The sequence below is a fragment of the Chlorocebus sabaeus genome, chromosome 12, assembly GCF_047675955.1.
Source record: "Chlorocebus sabaeus isolate Y175 chromosome 12, mChlSab1.0.hap1, whole genome shotgun sequence".
NCBI classification, from domain to species: Eukaryota; Metazoa; Chordata; class Mammalia; order Primates; family Cercopithecidae; genus Chlorocebus; species Chlorocebus sabaeus.
The window spans coordinates 81,750,074-81,772,120 of NC_132915.1; the positions used below are offsets into that span (position 1 = coordinate 81,750,074).

The following is a 22,047-nucleotide window of genomic DNA, read 5'->3' on the forward strand; positions in this document are numbered from 1 at the left end:
GCAGAAAAGGAGGAATTGAGAAACAAAAACAAATGAGACAGCTTATAATTCAATAATAAAAAGAAAAATAACCCAACTAAAATGGGCAAAGAATCTGAGTAGACATTTCTCCAAAGAAGATATACAAATGGCCAACAGTATGTGAAAAGATGTTTGACATCCTTATCCATCTGGAAAATGCAAATTAAAACCACAATCAGATATCACTTCACATCTAGTAGGATGGCTATAAAAAAGTTATATAATAACAAGTTTTGGAGAGGATGTAGGTAATTGGAACCCTCATACATTGTTGGTGGGAATGAAATAGTGTAGTTACTTTGGAAAACAGTCTGGCAATTCCTCAAAAAGTTAGACATAGAATTACCATTTGATCTAGCAATTCCACTCCTAGGTATAGATCCAAGAGAAATGAAAACATGTGTGGACAAAAACGTGTACATGAATGTTCACAGCAGGATTACTTTTAAGCTAAAAGGACAGCCTAAGTATCTATCAACAGATGTACAGATAGACAAAATGTGCTATAGTCATACAATGGAATATTGTTTAGCCATAAAAATGAAGTACTGATACATTGGATAATGTCAATAAATTTGAAAATATTATGCTAAGTGAAATAAGTCACAGATCACATATTATATGATTCCATTTTTATTGAATGTTCAGAGTAGGCAAATCCATATAGTTTTCCTTACACTTTGAGCATGGGAAATAGGAAGGGAGTTATGGCTGGAGATATCCCTGTAGCAGGCAACTTTATTGCTGTACTAAGCAGTTTTATTGTTATCACAACCCAAAGGTAGCTGGAACACTGCCTACCCCTTGAACTTTCAATAGTGTGTATAACTTTCCTTGTTAGAAGTCCTCTGTGGCAGTGACTCTGTTTTACTTAGTACAGCAGCCAAGTCAAGTGAAGGTTGGGAGTTTAACAGTGTAATCACTCAGTAAAGTCATTTGTTGTCCTTTACATTAGCATTTACGGAGCTGAGATTTTTGTCCTGCCAATAAGCCTATGGCCCACCCTGCATTCTGAGATCTACTATATTTGCAAGTTCTGGTATGGAGTTGATCTACTTTCCCAGGTTGGCTTTTCATTCCTTTGCTTTGATTTGTAGGCTGAACAGTAATTCCCTAATTTAGTTTTAACTGTAAGAATTCCTTCAAGTCTGTGGTCTGTTCATGGCAAGCATCCCTGTTCTCAATTGATATCACAGATCCCCCTTCCTTTCTTCCATGATATTATATTTCATTGATCATTTTAAATGAAATTTATGAGAGGGCAGTTAAATATTTGGGCTCATACTGTCATTAAAAATAACTCAATAATATTTACTAAGACTAAATGGGATGAAACCACCTCAGTTCTAAGTTATGACTCTCCTAGTCACCGACTCCACAAATCCTTACTCTGAGCTCTTTATTGTGAGCCTCTCCATAGTTAACTATTGTCAGTATAGAAGTTAATAATGTTTTATTGTTTATAAGAAAACAACTCTTTAAAAAATGTGTATAGTCATAGGTGTTTTAGTTTTATTTGTATAATTATCTTGAAATGGTTAAATTTCAGAGAAGTTTCAAACCTGGAAGTCATATAAAGAGAATGACAGCTGGGCGTGGTGGCTCATGCCTACAATCTCAGCACTTTGGGAGGCCGAGGTGGGCAGATCACCTGAGGTCAGGAGTTCAAGACCAGCCTGATCAACATGGTAAAACCCCGTCTCTACTAAAAATACAAAATTAGCTGGTGGTGTACGCCTGTAATCCCAGCTACTTGGGAGGTTGAGGCGGGAGAATCGCTTGAACCCAGGAGGTGGAGGTTGTGGTGAGCCAAGATCTTGCCATTGCACTCTGGCCTGGGCAACAAAAGCGAAATTCTATCTCAACAACAACAACAACAACAACAAGAAAATGACAGTGAGAAAATAATCTCATCAAAAGTAATACTGAGATTTCAACATATAACTTGCAGAACATTTTTACAAAATCTGGAGGTTCAGAAAAATTTTAATAAACAAGAAACTATGTAACAAACATTCTTAAGTGGTTTTTTACAAGTAATACATTTTAAAATTAATTCTCACCTCTTTCGAAAAGCTTTTCACTTTCATCTACATAGTTTATTATTTCTGGCACTAGGTTTAATAACTCCTTCAGTTCTGAGAGTGATGGAATATCAATTTCTTGTTTGAGGCTTGGAGGTATTAAGAATTCATACTCAATAAGAAAACTTGATGGCTGAAAAAACATAGAGTTTAAAAAAGTTTTTAGGGAGGCTTTCCAAATAAATATTTTTGAAATCATAAGTGGACAAAGTTTGCTTAAATGATGTACTGAATTTTAAACTAAATCCACATTCAAAATTGTTAAATCTATATATACTTTAAAAAAAAAAAAAAAAGGGAAATGTAGCAGCTAAAAAGACGTTCTATTATAAGCAATGTTCTCTCTGAGTATTGTATTTTATGGTCACTCATTACGTTAGTGATGTACAATATCCCTAGATGCAGAAATAGCTTCTTTTTGGCTAATAGCAAATTGTAAACATTTAAAATTAAAAACAGTCACTGCAGTAGATAAGAGATAATAAATGGGGAGAAGTGAAAGGAGATCATGGAATGGAATAGATCTTTACTGTGCTCCATGGAGTGTTTCTCTTTCACTCCAACAGAACTTGACTCCTCAACAAAAGAGATTAAGTCCACAACTCTCAGGGTTAACATGGCAGGCAAGAGGTACTAGAGGAATGGGGCCTATTGCTGAATTAACATTTTTACCATCATGTTAAAATTTTTATTGTAAGGAAACTCCTTAAGTGCTTTAAGTCCATTAAAATCCCCAAATATAAAACATTTTAAGTTGTCCTAAAAAAAATGTTTTTTGTTTGTTTGTTTGTTTGTTTTGAGATGGAGTCTCGCCGTGTTGCCCAGGCTGGAGTCCAGTGGCGCCATCTCGGCTCACTGCAAGCTCCGCCTCCCGGGTTCACGTCATTCTCCTGCCTCAGCCTCCCAAGTAACTGGGACTACAGGCACCCACCACCACGCCCAGCTAATTTTTTGTATTTTTAGTAGAGACGGGGTTTCACCATGTTAGCCAGGATGGTCTCGATCGCCTGACCTCGTGATCCGCCCGCCTCGGCCTCTCAAAGTGCTGGGATCACAGGTGTGAGCCACCACACCCGGCCAAAAAAATGGTTTTTTAAAGTAGCTTTGTGAATGCATCTAATCAATATGGGCCTAGATTTCTGAGCTTGTCCAACTGCAAAAAGTTATTGCACTCTCAACAGCTAGAATTCTTTACATACTGATATTATAACCATTTTGTGTGCTATTGAAACTAAATGCATCTTTAAGAAGTTTGGCCTTTAATATGCAAAAAATGCTATCATCCTTGTTAAACACTGGCAGAAAACTAAAATTCAGTTTTGGACCATCTATATTCTTATTCTCACAATATTCTCATTAGCTCAAGTACTATTTTTTGTGTATAACTCACAAATCAATATTTCTAGTTCCAGTGTCAATTTTTAAAACTAGACATGACTACTTAATTTCCTATACCAGGCATATTGATTAGAATTATTGGAAGAGATTTTAAAGTTCCCTATGACTGGTCTGCACACCAGACCAATTAATCAGAATATGTCTGTGTAGAACTCAGGCTTCAATATTTTTTTAAACTATTCAGGTAATTCCAACATACAGCCAAGGCTGAGAACCACTATTTAGAAGGAAATTTGGCTTCTTAATTGATACATGTTCATTCAATTATGAAATATTTTTCATCTGACAATTGTAGACAATGTATATTACAAAAATTTTACAAAAATGTGCCTCACTACTTTTACTAACATGTCATTGAAAGCCAGTATTACAACCTCATTTAAACGTATTGTATCTTCTAGTTTCTCCTGACAGAAGTTCACTTTATCCATACAAAAATCTTCTTTCACAAAAGCTTCCAAAGTTTCTTGAAGAGAGAAACATTCCCTTAAAAAAAAAAAATACATTAATTAGTGTTTACTGAAAGCAAGTCACACACTAAATGTAGCCAACCAAAACACATAATCACTAAAATTAAAGTTGAGGTAAAACAATGATAAGAATTATTGGCTGGGTGTAGTGGCTCAGGCCTGTAATCCCAGCACTTTGGGAGGCTGAGGCGGGTGGATCACCTGAGGTCATGAGTTCAAGACCAGCCTGGCCAACATGGTGAAACCCCGTCTCTACTAAAAATACAAAAATTAGCTGGGCGCAGTGGCGTATGCCTGTAGTCTCAGCTACTTGGGAGGCTGAGGCAGGAGAATTGCTTGAGCCCGGGAGACGGAGGTTGCAGTGAGCCGAGATTGTGCCATTGTATTCCAGCCTGGGCGACAGAGCAAGACTCCGTCTAAAAACAAAACAAAACAAAATAAAACATTATTGATAACATCTAAGCTTGTGATCATACAAAAACCTTTTCACCTCTTAAAAATATTTACAGCATTGGTCAATTAAGTAAGTACCTGGAAAAATTAACTTCTGTGAAGATCTGTCCTTTGAAATCTAAAAGAGGATCCTTTACCAAAAATAGTTTTAGTCTACTCAAGAGAGTATGCAAAGTTGGTAGGTGTTTTCTATTACTTACAAAAAGTATTCCTTTATCATCAATAAATAAATCTGAAAAGAAACAAGAAACATAAAGGAATAAGAAAAAAACTAAAAGTTATCCAAAGGGATCTAGATAGTTAATGTAATCAGTCATTAGATACAGTTGGGTTTCTCAATCACATTTTAAACTCTTTAGTTCTTCATTTTACTGTGCATATACAGCATGTAGCATAGTACTGGAACAAAGGCAAAAGTACAATAAATTTTAATATTATCTAGGACACTGAGTAGCCAACTATCCCAAAAGAGCTGTAACGGCTAATACTTTATCAATAAAGATTAATCAGTGGAGGAAAATATCTTACGGACTTACACTTCAAAATAGCCAGGAGTAGCCTAAGCAAAATTTTAAAGAAATAAAAGTATTTGACTTCTGCTGACCTTGGTCTTCTCTGCATCATTTTACCTCTTAATATCTCCAATTCATCCCCCAGAGTCTCTGACATGTAGGGAATGGAGATGGTCTACAGTGCCTACAAATTAGACTGATTCTATTATTCTCAAGTTATTCATACATGGTTGCTATAAAATTATTTACAGTGAAAGTTATATAGCAAAGAATCTACTCAAGGAGTATGATACAGCTTATGTATTAAGAAACACTACTGCTAACAGTTAATTTCTGGAATACATTTCTCCTCTTGGTCTCCACCTTGCCATGTATGGATTTCTTTAGAATCTTGGCTAGTTGTCTAACAGCTTTAACAGTTTCTAAGTCACAGGAAGGAACATAAAACTTGCCCCCAATTCTTCAATAAGTTTTTGACTAGAAAGAGAAAAAGAAAAATATAAGCTCAGATAACTACTCAAAAAGCCAAGCTCCCAAAAAAGAAAGCCATCCTGAAGGGAGAGCAATGGTTTCTTGTTCTGGGTATTGACTTTTCGGTTAAGTGATGCTGAGAAAATAATAGTATGGAGTTTTCAGGTAGTAATGTCTCCCACGGTCAACTACATAATTGGTATGCAGGCAGCAACGGAACATCCCTTTGCTTGGTGCTAACTTGATATGTCTTAAGAGAACTTGTGGTATGAACTAGCCTCCTAAGAGATATTATTTATCTGAACTTAAGTTCCCGACAATCTCATGGCCAAAAGCTTCTCATGACACACCAAAGGAAGTTAGTCAATCAATTCCATGTCTAAGGAGGTCTTATCTGAGACAGTTAAATATGGTTTACTGGTATAATCCATTCTGTAAGTATTAATGAAATCACATTAATAGTAAAAACCCAAACAGCATTAGTTTATATCCTATATCCACCTTCTGCTCCTAAACAGATCCTCCAGCCATCTTCCCTATCTAGGAGCCTCATTCTGGTATTTCTGGAACTAAATAGCTGACATCTGAAGTCAGTTATGTGGTCTTGTTTTCCATCCACCTGTTTTTAATGAAACCACTTGAGGGCAGCATCACACCACAACCAATATTCTTTGTAATTCTACCAAGATTGTTTATAGCAAGAGTGCCACTTCCTTACCTTCTTCGAGTCATACAGCATGCCCTGGAGTTCTTATTTTACTACAGCTAATATATGTACTATACAGATATAAGGAGACTGTTTTCTTCTATTGTAGAGGAATATTAAATTGTCACCAGGAAACAAATTTTTGGCTAGTTAACTATGAAAAGAAACAGAAAAAGGTCTACTAATATGAAAGAAGAGAGGTTTATTCTTTACAAAGGACACTTTTGTCTCCCTAGAAAATTCAAGATAATGAAATGAAAACAAAAGAGTTCACTAACTAATCTGATAAAAATTATACAATTAATTTTTTGTTAATATGTAAAAACTTCATCATAAAAATTAATAGAAAAAACATAAAAACACCAAATAGTGAACTATCAAGGACTAAACATAAAAATATTCAGAAAGTATATGCAGGAAATGATAAAACTTTATTGAAGATCTTTTTTAAAAAATTTGAAAAAAAAGCAAGATAAAACACTTTCCTAGCTAGAAAGACTATGGGTAAAATTTTAAAGGATCCCATTATCATTTCAAGAGGTCTGTTTTAGAACTTGGAAAAGTGATTACAAAGTAAATCTGGAAGAATATAGTTAAGAGAGTAGAAAAAAATAATAAAATAGGAGATTATTAATATATATTATAATTATACATTAAATAGTTAAAATTATATGACACTGACACAATAATAGGCAAAAGAGATCATAATAGAAAATCCAGAATGAATTCTAATGTGGTTAAGGATTTAATATATAATGTGAGTGGCATTTCTAATCAGTGGGAAAGAAAGGACTATTTCATAAATGATATTGGGGCAATAGTCAAAACACTTGGAAAAAGATTTTTTATTCCTACTTTTAAACATACATCAAAATCTAAAATAAAATTTATACCTTCGGCTGGGCCTGGTGGCTCATGCCTGTAATCCCAGCACTTTGGGAGGCTGAGGTGGGCAGATCACTGAAGGTCAGGAGTTCAAAACAAGCCTGGCCTACATGGTGAAACCCCCCCTCTACTAAAAATACAAAAAATTAGCTGGTCTTGGTGGTGGGGGCCTGTAATCCCAGCTACTCAGGAGGCTGAGGCAGGAGAATCACTTCAGCCTGGGAGGCGGAGGTTGCAGTGAGCCGAGATCACACCACTGAACTCCAGCCTGGGCCACAGAGCAAGACTCCATCTCAAAACAAACAAAAAAACAAACAAACCAACTAACCAACCCCATGTACCTTCAAGAAAATACAAATAAGTATTTATCTAATTAAGAAAGAATTTTCTAAGTATAAAAGGAATGAAAGAAACCATAAAAGAAAACAATTGGCAGAATTGATTAGGTTCAAGTTAAACATATTTGGAGTTAATACCTTTACATATAAAGATAAAATATATGTCAAAATATAGACAAAAGAGAAAATCATTTCACAAAATAAAAAGATGCAGATGGCCAATAAAGACCAGTAATTCTATTAATTTACTTTTTTTATGCCCAGCTTGTCAACAACAGAGATCACCAGTAATTTTAAAGACGCAAGTAAAAATATAATTTTTTTGCCCATCAAATTGGTTTAAATGTATTACCACAACATCAGCAGTAATATATTCAATGATGATAATGCTGGCATAAACAGGGCATTCTCATACCATACTAGTGGACATATAGCTGAAAAAGCACTTATACTAAATAGTTCAATTTCTAGGAATTCATGCCAAGGAAATAATTAGAAATAAGAATACATATATATATATATATATTTGCAATTAAAAACATTAGTGGTCTCAAATTTGGAAATGTGTGATATATACATAAGATTAAAAACTGCAGTCATTAAAAGCCATGCTTTTGTCTAGCACGGTGGCTCACACCTATAATCCCAGCACTTTGGAAGGCTGAGGTGGGAGGATTGCTTGAGCCTAGAAGTTTGAGACCAGCCTGGGCAACATAGGGAGATTCTGTCTCTACAAAAAAATTAGAAATTAGTCAGGCAGGTGGCACAGCTACGGTCTCAGCTACTTAGGAGGCTAAGACAGGAGGATCACTTGAGCCCGGGGGTTTCAAGGCTGCAGTGAGAGGTGATTGTACCACTATACTCCAGCCTCAGAAACAGTAAGACCCTGTCTCAATTAAAAAGAAAAAGAAAAAGAAAAAGACATACTTTTGCAGAAAACTCAAGCATAAAATAAAATATTCCCAAGATCATGTTAATATTTAAAAATAATATCATGCATACATAGTATGATCACAATAGCAAAACAATTTATCTTTGACTTACAGAATTATGAGTTTTTACTAAAGGGACATTCTATATATTTAAGATGTAGATATCTTAACCTAGGTAGAAAAACATAAAATTCAATCCTCATTCACGATTAAAAGCTGTTATCAAACTAGGAACAGAAGGAATCTTCCTCAACCCACTAAAGGAAATGCTTCTAACGTTTCACCGTTGAAAATGACATACACATGAAATGTTAGAAGCATTTTCTTTACCATCAGAAATAAGATAGCAAACATCATGGCTTCTACTGAACAAAGTTCTAGAGGTTTTAGTCAGCATAGGCAGACAAAAAAAAAAAGATGTAAATATTGCAAAGGAAGAAATAGCCATCATTTACATATAATATGATTATATATATTAGAATTAGTAATTGGAAATACTATGAGAGTTTAAGAGGTAGCTAAATATGATAACACTATAAAAATCAACTGCCTTTTCTTATATACAAGCAATAAACAGAAACTTTAATTTAGAAATATAAATAGTAACGGCAGCTAAAATAGAGTACTTATGGATAAATCTTAGATATGTAACACATTTCTGAAGAAAATAAAAATATATAAAAATAAATGATATATAAAATCTTTATGAAGAAAAATTTTTAACTTTATTGAAAGACATTAAAGACCTCAATAAATGAACAATAGGAGATTCAGGAAGAGAGAACAAGAGAAAATAATCATCAAAGAAATAATTCTAGAAAATGTCTTAAAACTGAAGTGCATGGAAGGATACACCATGTATCAAGCCTAATATATAACAATAGACCCACAAAACACACACCATTGTGAAATTTCACAACACTGGAAGAAAAATATCATTCAAATTTTCAGGATGAAAAGATCTTGTAAAAAATATTTAGGAATCAGAATGGCACTGGACTTCTCAACAGCAATACTGGAAGCTAGAATCGAATGGAACAATGCCTTTGAAATTCTGAGAAAAAAATATAATCCGGAATCTATAACTAGTCAAACTATCAATTAAATGTGAGGATAGATTTAAGACTTTTTGGATATGGAAGTTTAAAAAAAAATTTACTACCTACATTCCTATTCTCAGGAGGCCATGAGTAGAAGTACTCTACTAAAAAGAGGGAATAAACTGACTAAACTGGCAGCTACAAGGTTGAAGAAACAGGAGGCCCAATACAAGAAAGAAGTGAACAGAATCCTCAGGGATGATGATGATAATGACTTGTTCTAGAACTAAAATCCCCAAAGATAAAATTATTGGTACACTTGATGCTTCAATGTATTAAGAAGAGATTTAGACAAACAGGGGAGAGTTTCAGGATCAAGTTCTATGTACCAAATACATAGAAAACAAAACAAAACAAAAAACCAGAAAACCAGCATTAACTTCACAGAGTACAGTAATCTCCTCTTATCTAAGGTTTTAGTTATCCCTAGTCAACTGCAGTCCAAAAATACTATATTGAATGGAAAATTCCAGAAATAGACGATTTATACCTTAAATTGCACAGTGTTGTGAGTGGCATGATGAAATACAGTGCTATCCTGCTCAGTCCCACCGAAATGTGAATGATCCTTTTGTGCACTGTTTCCACACTGATATGCCACCTATTCATTTGTCACTTAGTAGCTGTCTCAGTTATCAGAACGATTGTCCCTGTATTGCAGTGCTTGTGTTCAAATAACCTTTGTTTTACTAAATTCTCCAATTTTATTGTTAGCTATTTATTGCTGTTAACCTCTTACTGGGCTTAATTTACAAATTAAAATTTATCACTAGTATGTATGTATAAGAAAAAACATTGTATATATTGTATAGGGTTTGGTACTATCAGTGATTTCATGCATCCACTGGGTATTTTGCAATGTATCCCCTGTGGATAAGGTGGGACTATTGTACAAGAAAGAAATTACTGAATAACACAATACTATTTTCAGCTACAAATAGTATTTAAAGACTCACAAGTCTATAAATACAGAATACTGATATAACCAAAGTTATAACTGCATTGGGAGGGTAGACCATAGAAAGTGTGGGGGGACATGGTAGTGACAGTGTAAAAGAGTGAGGACAGCGACGTCTTTACTTTCATGGTGAGAGGTCAATATATAAGGTCTAAAACTAAAAACATCAGGAAATAGCAGTATAAGCATGTCATACAGATAAATAAATGACAAAAGGAATATAGTTTCTTTTAAAACTGTTTCAAAGAGTTGAAAGTGGTTGCCTCTAGAGATTGAAAAAATAAGGGGTGGTTGATGAAGTCAGGAAATTACTGCTTTTAAGAAAAGTGTTGGCCATGCGTGGTGGCTCACGCCTGTAATCCCAGCACTTTGGGAGGTGGAGGTAGGCAGATCACCTAAGGTCAGGAGTTTGAGACCAGCCAGGCCAAAATGGTGAAACCCTGTCTCTATTAAAAATACAAAAATTCGCTGAATGTGGTGGCACATGCCTATAATCCTAGCTACTTGAGAGGCTGAGGCGAGAGAATCGCTTGAACCCGGGAGGCAGAGGTTGCAGTGAGCTGAGATCATGCCATTGCACTCCAGCCTGGGCAACAGAGCAAGACTCCATCTCAAAAACAAAAAAAAGTGTTATACAACCATTTTAACTGATGGTATGGAAAATATAAAATGACACAGAAAAGTGTTTATAAAATCTAAGTAAAAAACACACTAAAAAGCATACAAATATTACCTTTGGCTGAATATAACAAAGAATTATACCAAAGATTAAAACTCTGGGTTTTGGCTGGGCACAGTGGCTTAGGCCTGTAATCCCAGTACTTTGGGAGGCCAAGGTGAAAGGATCACTTGGGCCCAGGAGCTCGTGACCAGCCTGGTCAACACGGGGAAAACCTGTCTCTACTAAACATACAAAAATTAGCTGGGTGTGGTGGCATGCACCTGTAATTCCAGCTACTTGGGAGGCTGAGGCACAAGAATCACTTGAACCCCAGAGGCAGAGGTTGCAGTCAGCAGAGATCACGCCATTGCACTCCAGCCTGGGCGACAGGGCAAGACTCTGACTCAAAAACAAAAACAAAACAAGCTTGACAATATTTTCAGGGACCCAAGTTCTTTCCACCTTTCTTTTTGTATTTTTATATTTTGAGGTAAAATACGCCTATTAAAATTTACTATCTTTACTTTTTTTTTGAGACAGAGTCTCACTGTCATCCAGGCTGGAGTGCAGTGGTGCGGACTCGGCTCACTGCAACCTCCGCCTCCCAGGCTCTCCTGCCTCAGCCTCCTGAGTAGCTGGGATTACAGGCACGTGCCACCACACATGACTAACTTTTGTATTTTTAGTAGAGGTGGCCATGTTGAGTAGAGGTTCACCATGTTGGCCAGGCTGGTCTCATTATCTGCCTGCCTCGGCCTCCCAAAGTGCTGGGATTACAGGCGTGAGCCACCGAGCCCAGCCCATCTTTACTATTTTTAAGCGTACAGTTCAGTGGTAATAAATACATTATGAAGCCAGGCACGGTGGCTCACGCCTGTAATACCAGTACTTTGGGAGGTCAAGGCGGGCGGATCACGAGGTCAGGAGATCGAGACCATCCTGGCTAACACGGTGAAACCTTGTCTCTACTAAAAATACAAAAAATTAGCTGGGCATAGTGGCGGGCGCCTGTAGTCCCAGCTACTCGGGAGGCTGAGGCAGGAGAATGGCGTGAATCCGGGAGGCTGAGCTTGCAGTGAGCCAAGATGGCGCCACTGTACTCTAGCCTGGGGGACAGAGCGAGACTCTGTCTCAATAAATAAATAAACAAACAAACAAACAAATAAATAAATAAATACATTATGTTCTTTTTCCTCCCTCATCCCCCTTCCTTGCTACCCTTCCCTGCCTCTGGTAATCACCATTCTACTCTCTAACTTCATGAGATTCACTTTTTTAGCTTCCACATGTGTGAGAACATACAATATTTGTCTTTCTGTGCTTGGGTTATTTCACTTAACATAAAGGACCCCAGTTCCATCCATGTTGCTGAAATGACAGAATTTCATTCTTTTTTGTGGCTGAATAATATTCCATTGTGTAGATATACCACATTTTGTTTATTCATCCACTTAGGTTGATTACATATCTTGGCTATTGTGAATAGAGCTGCAATAAATATGGGAGTGCAGATGTCTTTTTGATATAATTTCTTTTCCAGAAGTGGAATTGCTGGATCATGTGGTAGTTCTATTTTTGGTTTAGCTGAGAAGTCTCCATACTGTTCTCCATAGTGACTTTTCTAATTTACATTTCCACAAATGCTGTACAAGAGTTCCCCTTTCTCCACATCCTTGCTGGCATCTGTTATTACCTTTTTGATACAAGCCATTTTAACTGGGGTGATATTTCATTGCGTTTTTTTTGTTTTTGGGTTTTTTTTGAGATGGAGTTTCGCTCCTGTTGCCCAGGCTGGAGTGCAGTGGCGCAATCTTGGCTCATTGCAACCTCCACCTCCTGGGTTCAAGCAATTCTCCTGCCTCAGCCTCCAGAGTAGCTGGGATTACAGGTGGCCACCACCACACCTGGCTAATTTTTGTATTTTTAGTAGGGACGAGGTTTTGCCATGTTGGCCAGATTGGTCTCAAACGCCTGACTTCAGGTGAACCGTCCAGCTTGGCCTCCCAAAGTGCTGGGATTACAGACATGAGCTACCGTGCCTGGTCAGCTCATTGTGGTTTTGATTTGCATTTCCCTGATGATCAGTGATGTTGAGCATTTTTTCATATATCTGTTGGCCATTTCTTCTTTTGAGAAGTGTCTGTTCATATCTTTTGCCCATTTTTAATTGGATTATTTGCTTTTTGCTATTCAGTTGTTTGAGCTCCTTGTATATTGTGGTTATTAATCTGTTGTCAGATGGATAGTTTGCAAATATTTTCTCCCATTCTGTGGGTTGCCTCTTCACTTTATGATTTCTTTTGTTGTGCAGAAGCTTTTTATCTTTATGTAAACTTATTCATCTATTTTTGCTTTGGTGGCCTCTGCTTTTGAGATCCTATACAAAAAATCTTAGCCCAGACCAATGTCCTGGAGCACTTCCCCAGTGTTTTCTTCTAGTAGTTTCATAGTTTCAGGTTTTAGATTTAATTCTTTGATCCATTTTTATTTGATTTTTGTTTATTGTGAAAGATAGGGATCTAGTTTCATTCTTCTGCATATAGTCATCTAGTTTTCCTGGCACCATTTATTGAAGACTATCTTCTCCTAATTGTATGTTCTTGGTGCCTTTGTCAAAGATGAGTTAGCTGTAAATGAGTGGATTTATATCAGGGTTCTCTATCCTGTTCCATTGGTTTATATGTTTGTTTTTATGCCAGTACCATGCTGTTTTGGTTAATAAGGCTTTGGAGTATATTTTGAAATCAGGTATTGTGATGCTTCCAGCTTTCTTCTTTTTGCTCAGGATTGCTTTGGCTATTTGAGGTCTTTCGTGGTTCCATTTAAATTTTAGGGTTTTATTTTTCTATTTCTGTGGAGAATGTCTTTGGTATTTTGATAGGGATTGCATTGGATCTAAATTGCTTTGGATAATATTGCTATTGTAGCAATATTAATTCTTTCAATCCATGAGTATGAAATATTTATCTTTCCTTTTTTGTGTGTCCTCCTCAATATCTTTCATCAGAGCTTTATAGTTTTTCTTGTACAGGCCTTTCACTTCTTTGGTATTTTAATAGGGATTGCATTGAATCTGTAAATTGCTTTGGATAGTATTGTTATTTTGGCAACATTAATTTAGTAATATTCTTTCAATTCATGAGTATGAAATATTATATCTTTCCTTTTTTGTGTTCTCCTCAATTTCTTTCATTAGAGTTTTATAGTTTTTCTTGTATAGATCTTTCACTTCTTTGGTTAAACTGATTCCTAGGTATTTTATATTTTTTGTAGCTATTGTAAATGGCATTGATTTCCTGATTTCTTTTATAGATTGTTCACTGTTGGTGTATATAAATCTACTGGTTTTTGTATGTTAATTTTTTTTTTTTTCTTGAGATGGAGTCTCACTCTGTCACCCAGGCTGGAGTACAGTGGTGTAATCTCGACTCACTACAACCTCTGCCTCCAGGGTTCAAGTGATTCTCCTTCTTCAGACTCCTGAGTAGCTGGGATTGCAGGTGCACACAGCCACACCCAGCTAATTTTTGTATTTTTAGTAGAGTCGGGGTTTCACCATGTCAGGCTGGTCTCAAACCCCTGACCTCAGGTGATCCACCCACCTTGGTCTCCCAAAGTGCTGGGATTAGAGACGTGAGCCACTGCATCCAGCCGTATGTTGATTCTGTGTTCTGCAACTTTACTGAATTCATTTATTGCCTCAGTTTTTTTGGTGGAGTCTTTGGGTTTTTTAAATTTTTCTTTCTAAATATTATTTTAGGTCCAAGGGGTACATGTGCAGGTTTGTTACATGGGTAAATTGCATAAATCCTTGGTTTTTCTAGCTATAACATCATGTCATCTACAAACAAGGCTAATTTGATTTATTCCTTTCCAATTTGAACACCCTTTATTTCTTTCTCTTGCTCAATTGCTCGGGCCAGGACTTCACGTTTTATAATAAAAGTGGTGAAAATGGGCATCCTTGTCTTATTTCAGTCCTTAGAAGAAAGACCTTCAATTTTTCCCCATTCAGTATGAAGTTAGCTATCATATACGGCCTTTATTATTTTGAGGTATGTTCCTTCTATACCTATTTTGATGAGGGTTTTTATCATAAAGAGATGTTGAATTTTATCAAATGCTTTTTTCAGCACCTATTGAAATAATCATATGGTTTTTCTTCTTGATTCTTTGAATGTGATGTGTCACATTTAATGATTTGCATATGTTGAACCATCCTTGCATCCCTAGGATGAATCCCACTTTATCATGGTGAATGATCTTTTTAATGTGTTGTTAAATTCAGTTTACTAGTATTTTGTTGATGATTTTTGTATCTGTGTTCATTGTTGATATTAGTCTGTAGTTTTCTTTTTTGTTGTTGCGTCTTTGTCTGGTTTTGGTATCAGGGTAATGCTGGCCTTGTAGAATGTGTTTGGAAATACTCCCTCGTCTTCAATTGTTTTGAAGCATTTAAGTAGAATTAGTATTAGTTCTTTAAATGTTTGGTAGAATTCAGCAGTGAAGTCATCAAGTCCTGGGCTTTTCTTTGATGAAAGACTTTTTATTATGGCTTCAATCTTATTACTCATCATTGGTTTGTTGAGGTTTTCTATTTCTTCATAGTTCAAACTTTTTTCCTTTTTTGACATAGGGTCTCACTCTGTCACCCAGGCTGGAGTACAGTGGCATGATCACAGCTCACTGCAGCATTAACCTCTCAGGCGCAATTAATCCTCCACCTCAGTCTCTCAGGTAGCTGGGACAAGCACATGCCACCATACTTGGCTAACATTTTTTTGTAGAGCTGAGGTTTCACCATGTTGCCCAGGCTGGTTTTGAACTCCTGACCTCAAGTGATCCATCCACCTCAGCCTCTTAGAGTGCTAGGGCACAGGCATAAGCCACCATGCCTGGCTCATGATTCAATCTTGATAGGCTGCATGTGTACAGGAATGTATCCATTTCTTCTAAGTTTTCCAATTCGTTGGCATATAGTTGTTCATAATACTCGCTAATGATTCTTTGTATTTCTGAAGTCTCGGTTATTATGTCTCCTTTTTCATTTCTGATTTTATTTATTTGGGTTTTCTCTCTTCCTACTTAATCTAACTAGAGGTTTTATCTTTTCAAGAAACCAACTTTTCATTTTGTTGATTTTCTGTATTATTTTTTAGTCTCAGTATCATGTATGTCTGCTCTGATCTTTATTGTTTCTTTCCTTCTACCAGTTTGGGGTTTGGTTTGTTCTTTCTTTTCTAGTGCCTTGAGGTGCAACGTTATTTTATTTGAAGTCTTTCTACTTTTTTGATACAGGCATTTATTGCTATAAACTTCCCTCTTGGTACTGGGCTCTTGCCATATCCCATAGATTTTGGTATGTTTTATTTCCATTTTCATTTATTTGTTTCAAGAAATTTTAAGAGTTTCTTCTTAATTTTTCATTGGCCATTTAAGACCATGTTGTGTAATTTCCATGTGTTTGTGCATTTTCCAAAGTTCCTCTTGTTACTGATTTCTAGTTTTATTTCATTGTGGTCAGAAAAGCTACTTGATATTATTTCTATTTTTAAAATGTTTTCAGATATATTTTGTGGCATAAGATATGGTCTATTCTGGAGAATATTCCATGTGCTGATGAAAAGAATATGTATTCTGCAGCACAAAATACATGGTATTTGAAATAGTCTTGGGAAAGACTATTTCTCCTTCATATTCAAAGGGTAATTTTGCTAGATACAATGTTCTTGGATGACCTTTTTTTCTTTGAGCACTTTGAACATGTTGTTCCACTCCCTCCTGTCTGTATGGTTTTTCATTGAAAAGTCTGTTACCATAGAATTGGAGGTCCTTTATACGTTATTTGCTTCTTTTCTCTTGCTGCTTTTGAGATTCTCTCTTTGTCCTTGACCTTTGAGAGTTTGGTTATTATATACCTTGGGGTAGTCTTATTTGGGTTGAATCTCTTGGTTATTATCAGACCTTCCTGTACTGGAGATTTACGTCTTTCTCAAGCTTTGGAAAATTTTGTATTATTTCTTTCTACCCCCTGCCTTTGCTCAGCTCCCTTTTGAACATCAAGAATACTTAGATTTGGTTTTTGAGGTAATTTTCTATATCTTGTAGGCAGTCTTTGTTCTTTCACTTTCTTTTTTCTTTTTTCTCCTCTGACTGTATTTTCAAATAGCTGGTCTTTGATATCACTGATTCTTCTCTCTGGTTGTTCCATTCAGATGTTGAGAGCCTCTAATGAGTTGTTCAGCTCAGCAAATGTATTTCTCAGTTCCAAAATTTGTTTGAGTTTTTAAAGTTAACTTTAAAAATTTAAAAAATTATCTTTGTTAAATTTCTCCAACAAATTTCTGAATTGCTTTTCTGTATTATTTTAGAGATCACTGAATTTCCTTAAAACTGCTCTTTTGTATTTTTGGTCAGAGAGCTTGCAAATGACTTTCTTGTTAGGGTCAGTCACTGGATTTTTGCTTTGTCTTTTTGCAAAGGTCACATTTCCCTGTTCAGTGTTGTTTCTTGTGGATATATGTCTATGTCTTTGCACTGAAGAATTGGTTATTTATTCCAGCTTCCTCTGTTCAACTTGTCTTGGTTTTTATTGGATATATTTTCTTAGCAAATCTTCACTAATATTGCCTTTTTCTTGGCTATAGGTAGTATCTTAAGCCCAGGTTTGCCTTGCCTCTAGCGAATAGTCAGGGCACTGTCTTCTCCAAATGGGAGAGTCTGAAAAACATTATCCCAACAGTGACAGAAGTCTGGCTAGAGGTTCGTGCCCAAGGGACCTGTGGCACAAATTAGCGCTGTGAATTGGCTCCTTTGCCTGGAAAGGCTGGGGAAGGTAGCCCCTTCTCCCCTCTTTGTCTCTCCTTTCAGGCAGTCATGATGCTTTCCATGGGTTAAAGAAAGAACAGTCTCCTGCCAGGGAATCCAAGATGGAGGGAAAGCTAGTTGACTATTCCGCTCTCACTTTTTCCAGCATAGAAACCATTAGTTGGGGGAAGATTTTCCATGTGGTTGTTGTCAGGCAGAATGGGCAGGGTGGGGCATCATGGATGTGGAAGTTGGATTCTCCTACCATCTGCTTGAAGTTTTTTCACTTCTCTGTGTCCCTAGGATCTGTCTTATCCTCATATTTGAGATGTGAGTTGTTGCTAGTGAAAATCTTGGCACTGTATATTCATTTTCGGTTTCCTGTATGAGCAGTGAAGCCAGCTTGCTTCTGTGCCACCATTTTAAACCATAAGTATGATTACTGCTTTTTACTGTAAACTTTAACAAACTATTTGACTCTCTACACTATATGCATATGCAACTTTATTTATTTTATTTTTATTACTTATTATTATTATTTTTTGAGATGGAGTTTCACTCTTCTTGCCCAGGCTGGAGGGCAATGGTGTGAGCTCGGTTCACTGCAACCTCCGCCTCCCAGGTTCAAGTGATTCACCTGCCTCAGCCTCCCAAATAGCTGGGATTACAGGTGCCCGCCACTACGCTCAGCTAATTTTGTATTTTTGGTAGAGATAGGGTTTCACCATGTTGGCCAGGCTGGTTTTGAATGCCTGACCTCAGGTGATCCACCCGCCTTGGTCTTCCAAAGTGCTGGAATTACAGGCATGAGCTACTGTGCCTGGCCTAACTTTATTTTTAAAAATAAAAACAAAAGCTACATTTATATTTGCTTGTATGTTCCCACAATATCTAGAGGGATGCTTAACAGTTTCATGTATTAACAAATAATATGTGAACATTGTAGAAAAATTAGTAAATATCAATAAACCAACAACCGTAAAAGAAAACCAGCAACTGTTTTATGTTTTAAAGATATGTTTTGAAATTATAATTTAGTAATTATTTATAATTCTTATAAGACATAGCATATTTACAAATCCAAAAATATACTATGTTTCTTTTGATTTAGACAATAAGACCAAAGTATCTACAAATCTGGCAGTAATTGATATAATTGCAAAGAAAATAAATAAAATTGAAAATCTAAATTTATAAAGTGATGTCCGGTGACACAGGACACCTGAGGAAATACAGGATATGGCATTTGGCAAATTCAAACATATTTTCTCTCAGTCAATAGTTGAGTCTAGCCAATAGTAGCTTCTGGTTTGCCACATTTATAATAGCTATGTTTGTGTAACCCATTCATTTTTACAAGCCATCTCTTTAAATATATTCACATAAACTTACATATATTAGTTTATCCCCACAAAATTATTTAAAAATAGAAGAATAAATAATAGAAATAAATTATAGAAGAAAACTTAAAATCATAAAAATTTTCTTTTTCTCCAGACAGGGTCTCACTCTGTTACCCAAGCTGGAGTGTAGTGGCATGATCATGGCTTACTACAGCCTTGAATGCCTGGGTTCAAGCAATCTTCCCACCTCAGCCTTACAAGTAGCTAGGACTACAGGAGTGCCACCACATCTGGCTAATTTTAAAAAATCTTTTTGTGGAGATAAGGTCTTGCTATGTTGCCCAGGCTGGTCTCAAACTCCTGGCCTCAAGTGATGTTCCACTTTTTAAGAGTAGACTTGGACTCAAAATTTAAGTCTTCTGACTCCAAATTCAGGCTCTTTCTATTACATCATGCTCTCAAGTTTTAGTCCTTAATACAACTAATCTCTGTATCTCTTCCAACTATAAGAGGAATTTCTCTCTATATATATATCATCACACAGCTATTTGCCATTGCTGAAATTTTTATACATAATTTATATATCTACATAAAAATAACAGTAAAAAAATCAAATTATTTTTCATGTTGAAGCTATAGCATTTCTTAAATGATAGTAATAATTACACAATAGAACCTTAAGTTCTATAATTTAAAAAAAGAATAGGCTGTTATACATACAAGAAAGGCAATCCTCAGCAAGTTTTTACATGGTTGAAAGTATTCAACACCCTCTAGTAAGATGAGACATTTGGAATCAAGTTTGAATAAAATATACTTTTATTTTATTTTATTTTATTTTTTTGAGATGCAGTCTCACAATCTTGGCTCACTGTAACGTCCACCCCCGGGTTCAAGTGATTCTCCTGCCTCAGCCTCCTGAGTAGCGGGATTACAGGTGCTGCCACCATGCCTGGCTAATTTTTGTATTTTGAGTAGAGACAGGGTTCCACCATTTTGGCCAAGCTGGTCTCAAACTCTTGACCTCAGGTGATCTACCCACCTTGGCCTCCCGAAGTGCTGGGATTACAGGCATAGTAAGCCACTGTGCCAGGCCTACTTTTAATTATTTTTGACGGTATGTTTGTAAAACTGAGTTTATTTCCTAACTTAATGCTGGAACTATTCCATCTCCACTTTGAACCTTGTTTTCGCATAAATCAGATGAGATTGAAAATATTTATTATGTTTTAAAAACTAAAATATAATAATCACTTCATAATATAGTAATTTAATATCACAATGGATTGCTGTATCATGGGATCTGTAAAAGATGCCAATATCATTATAGCAGTATGTTGAAGGCATACTATGATCAAATCTCTGCAGGTTGTTTTGAGGCCCAGACAACTTAAACTCCAAAAATAACCCAACTTACAAAGAGGATTAATATGAATGAGGAAAGTACTGCCCTAATATGGTAAAACTTAGAGTTATGCAGGTGGATCTTTAATAAAAAATTTTTCATTCAAATCAAACAAAAAAACTCACTGAAATGAATATGTGTGTATCAGTAAGAAATGTTTCACAACAATAAACAATAAATGTTTTACCTTGGTTCTGTTTTTGAAGTGCTGAATATTTTTCTAAACAACTGACAGGGGTAAAGACTTCATTGTAGTCCATGTGGGTGTATAAACTGACCTCCTCTACTTCAATTTGGGAGTCTGGATTTGAACTTGGAACAACTTCCTCAAATTCACAATTAATCTGGGTCACCATTCTTGTAATTGTTTTTCTGTGACAGTATAAAATTACTAATGTTATGTATGTCCTGTTTTAAAACACTTTTATTAGTAAATAATATATGTCCACTGTGGAAAAAATTATCGAATTCCAACAGACACAGAGAAGAAACATCTATATTCCCATCATTCAAGATGAATATAAAAATTGTGTAAATTTCTCAATTAAAAAAATCTTTAAACAATAGTGGACTAATGACAACAGTATTCTATAACCTGTTCTTTTCTGTAAAAAAATGAAGCATGAACACATTTACATGTCAATCTATATACATTCACCTAATATTTGAATGGATAAATAGGGTATCAGCGAATCATAATTTATTCAACCAATTCTCTATTGTTGGAAATTTAAGTTCATTATAATTGTTTGCTATTATGAGCAACAATGCAAAGAACATCTATATGCACTAATAATCTCAAATATATTTCTTAAAAACAGAAATGATGAAGTTAAAAGTATACAGATTTTTAGGTTTTGCCACACATGGCCAAACTACCCTTGTGCTGGATATTCAGTGTCTGTTCCTCAATAAAATTACCCAGCCTTTTATGTTCTGTTCCGTAACCTTGGAAGCTAACCTCTATGAACTAACCAAGCTTCCTTGTCCTCTGGCTTCTGGTTGGATTCAGCCATGGAAAGCACTGGCAGAAGATCAAAGGTGAGAGAGACAGGTTGCATTATCATTCCTCCCAAATCCTTCTCTGTTGGGCCACAGTTTGGAATTGGCTGCATTCTTCCACCAAAAGTTACATCTTCTGTCAGACAGCCCTGCTCCTGTAGTCCCTACTAGGTTGGTAACTGCCCAGGCACCTTGTTCCTTCAATCTTGGGGTGGTAACAACTTTGTAACTACCCAGCGGGTTCACCTTGCCCACTGCCTAGACAAAGCCAATTTATCAAGACAGAGGAATTGCAATGGATAGAGACGCAGAGCCGGCTGTGTGGGAGATCGGTGTTTTATTATTACTCAAACCAGTCTCCCTGAGCATTTGTGGATCAGAGTTTTTCAAGATAATTTGGCAGGTAAGGGCTTGGGAAGTGGGGAGTGCTGACTGGTCAGGTTGGAGATGGAAATATAGGGGGTGAGTGAGGTTTTCTTGGGGTCTTCTGCTCCTGTGTGG

The 22,047-nt window shown here is 36.1% G+C and overlaps 1 protein-coding gene across 2 annotated transcripts in view; it reads right to left on the reverse strand.

Moving 5' to 3' along the window:
* SHOC1 (shortage in chiasmata 1) overlaps positions 1-22,047 on the reverse strand; it is a 93,156-nt gene that overhangs the window by 67,818 nt on the left and 3,291 nt on the right. The window contains exons 2-5 of one of the 2 annotated variants that reach the window (XM_007968417.3): positions 20,732-20,916; positions 4,505-4,658; positions 3,878-3,989; positions 2,085-2,238 (exon numbers count right to left, since the gene is read on the reverse strand). In XM_007968417.3, the coding sequence (XP_007966608.3) occupies positions 2,085-2,238; positions 3,878-3,989; positions 4,505-4,658; positions 20,732-20,916 (605 nt within the window). Of the gene's footprint in view, positions 1-2,084; positions 2,239-3,877; positions 3,990-4,504; positions 4,659-4,962; positions 5,096-20,731; positions 20,917-22,047 lie in introns of those variants that run through there. The other variant, XM_007968418.3, reaches the window with a different exon arrangement.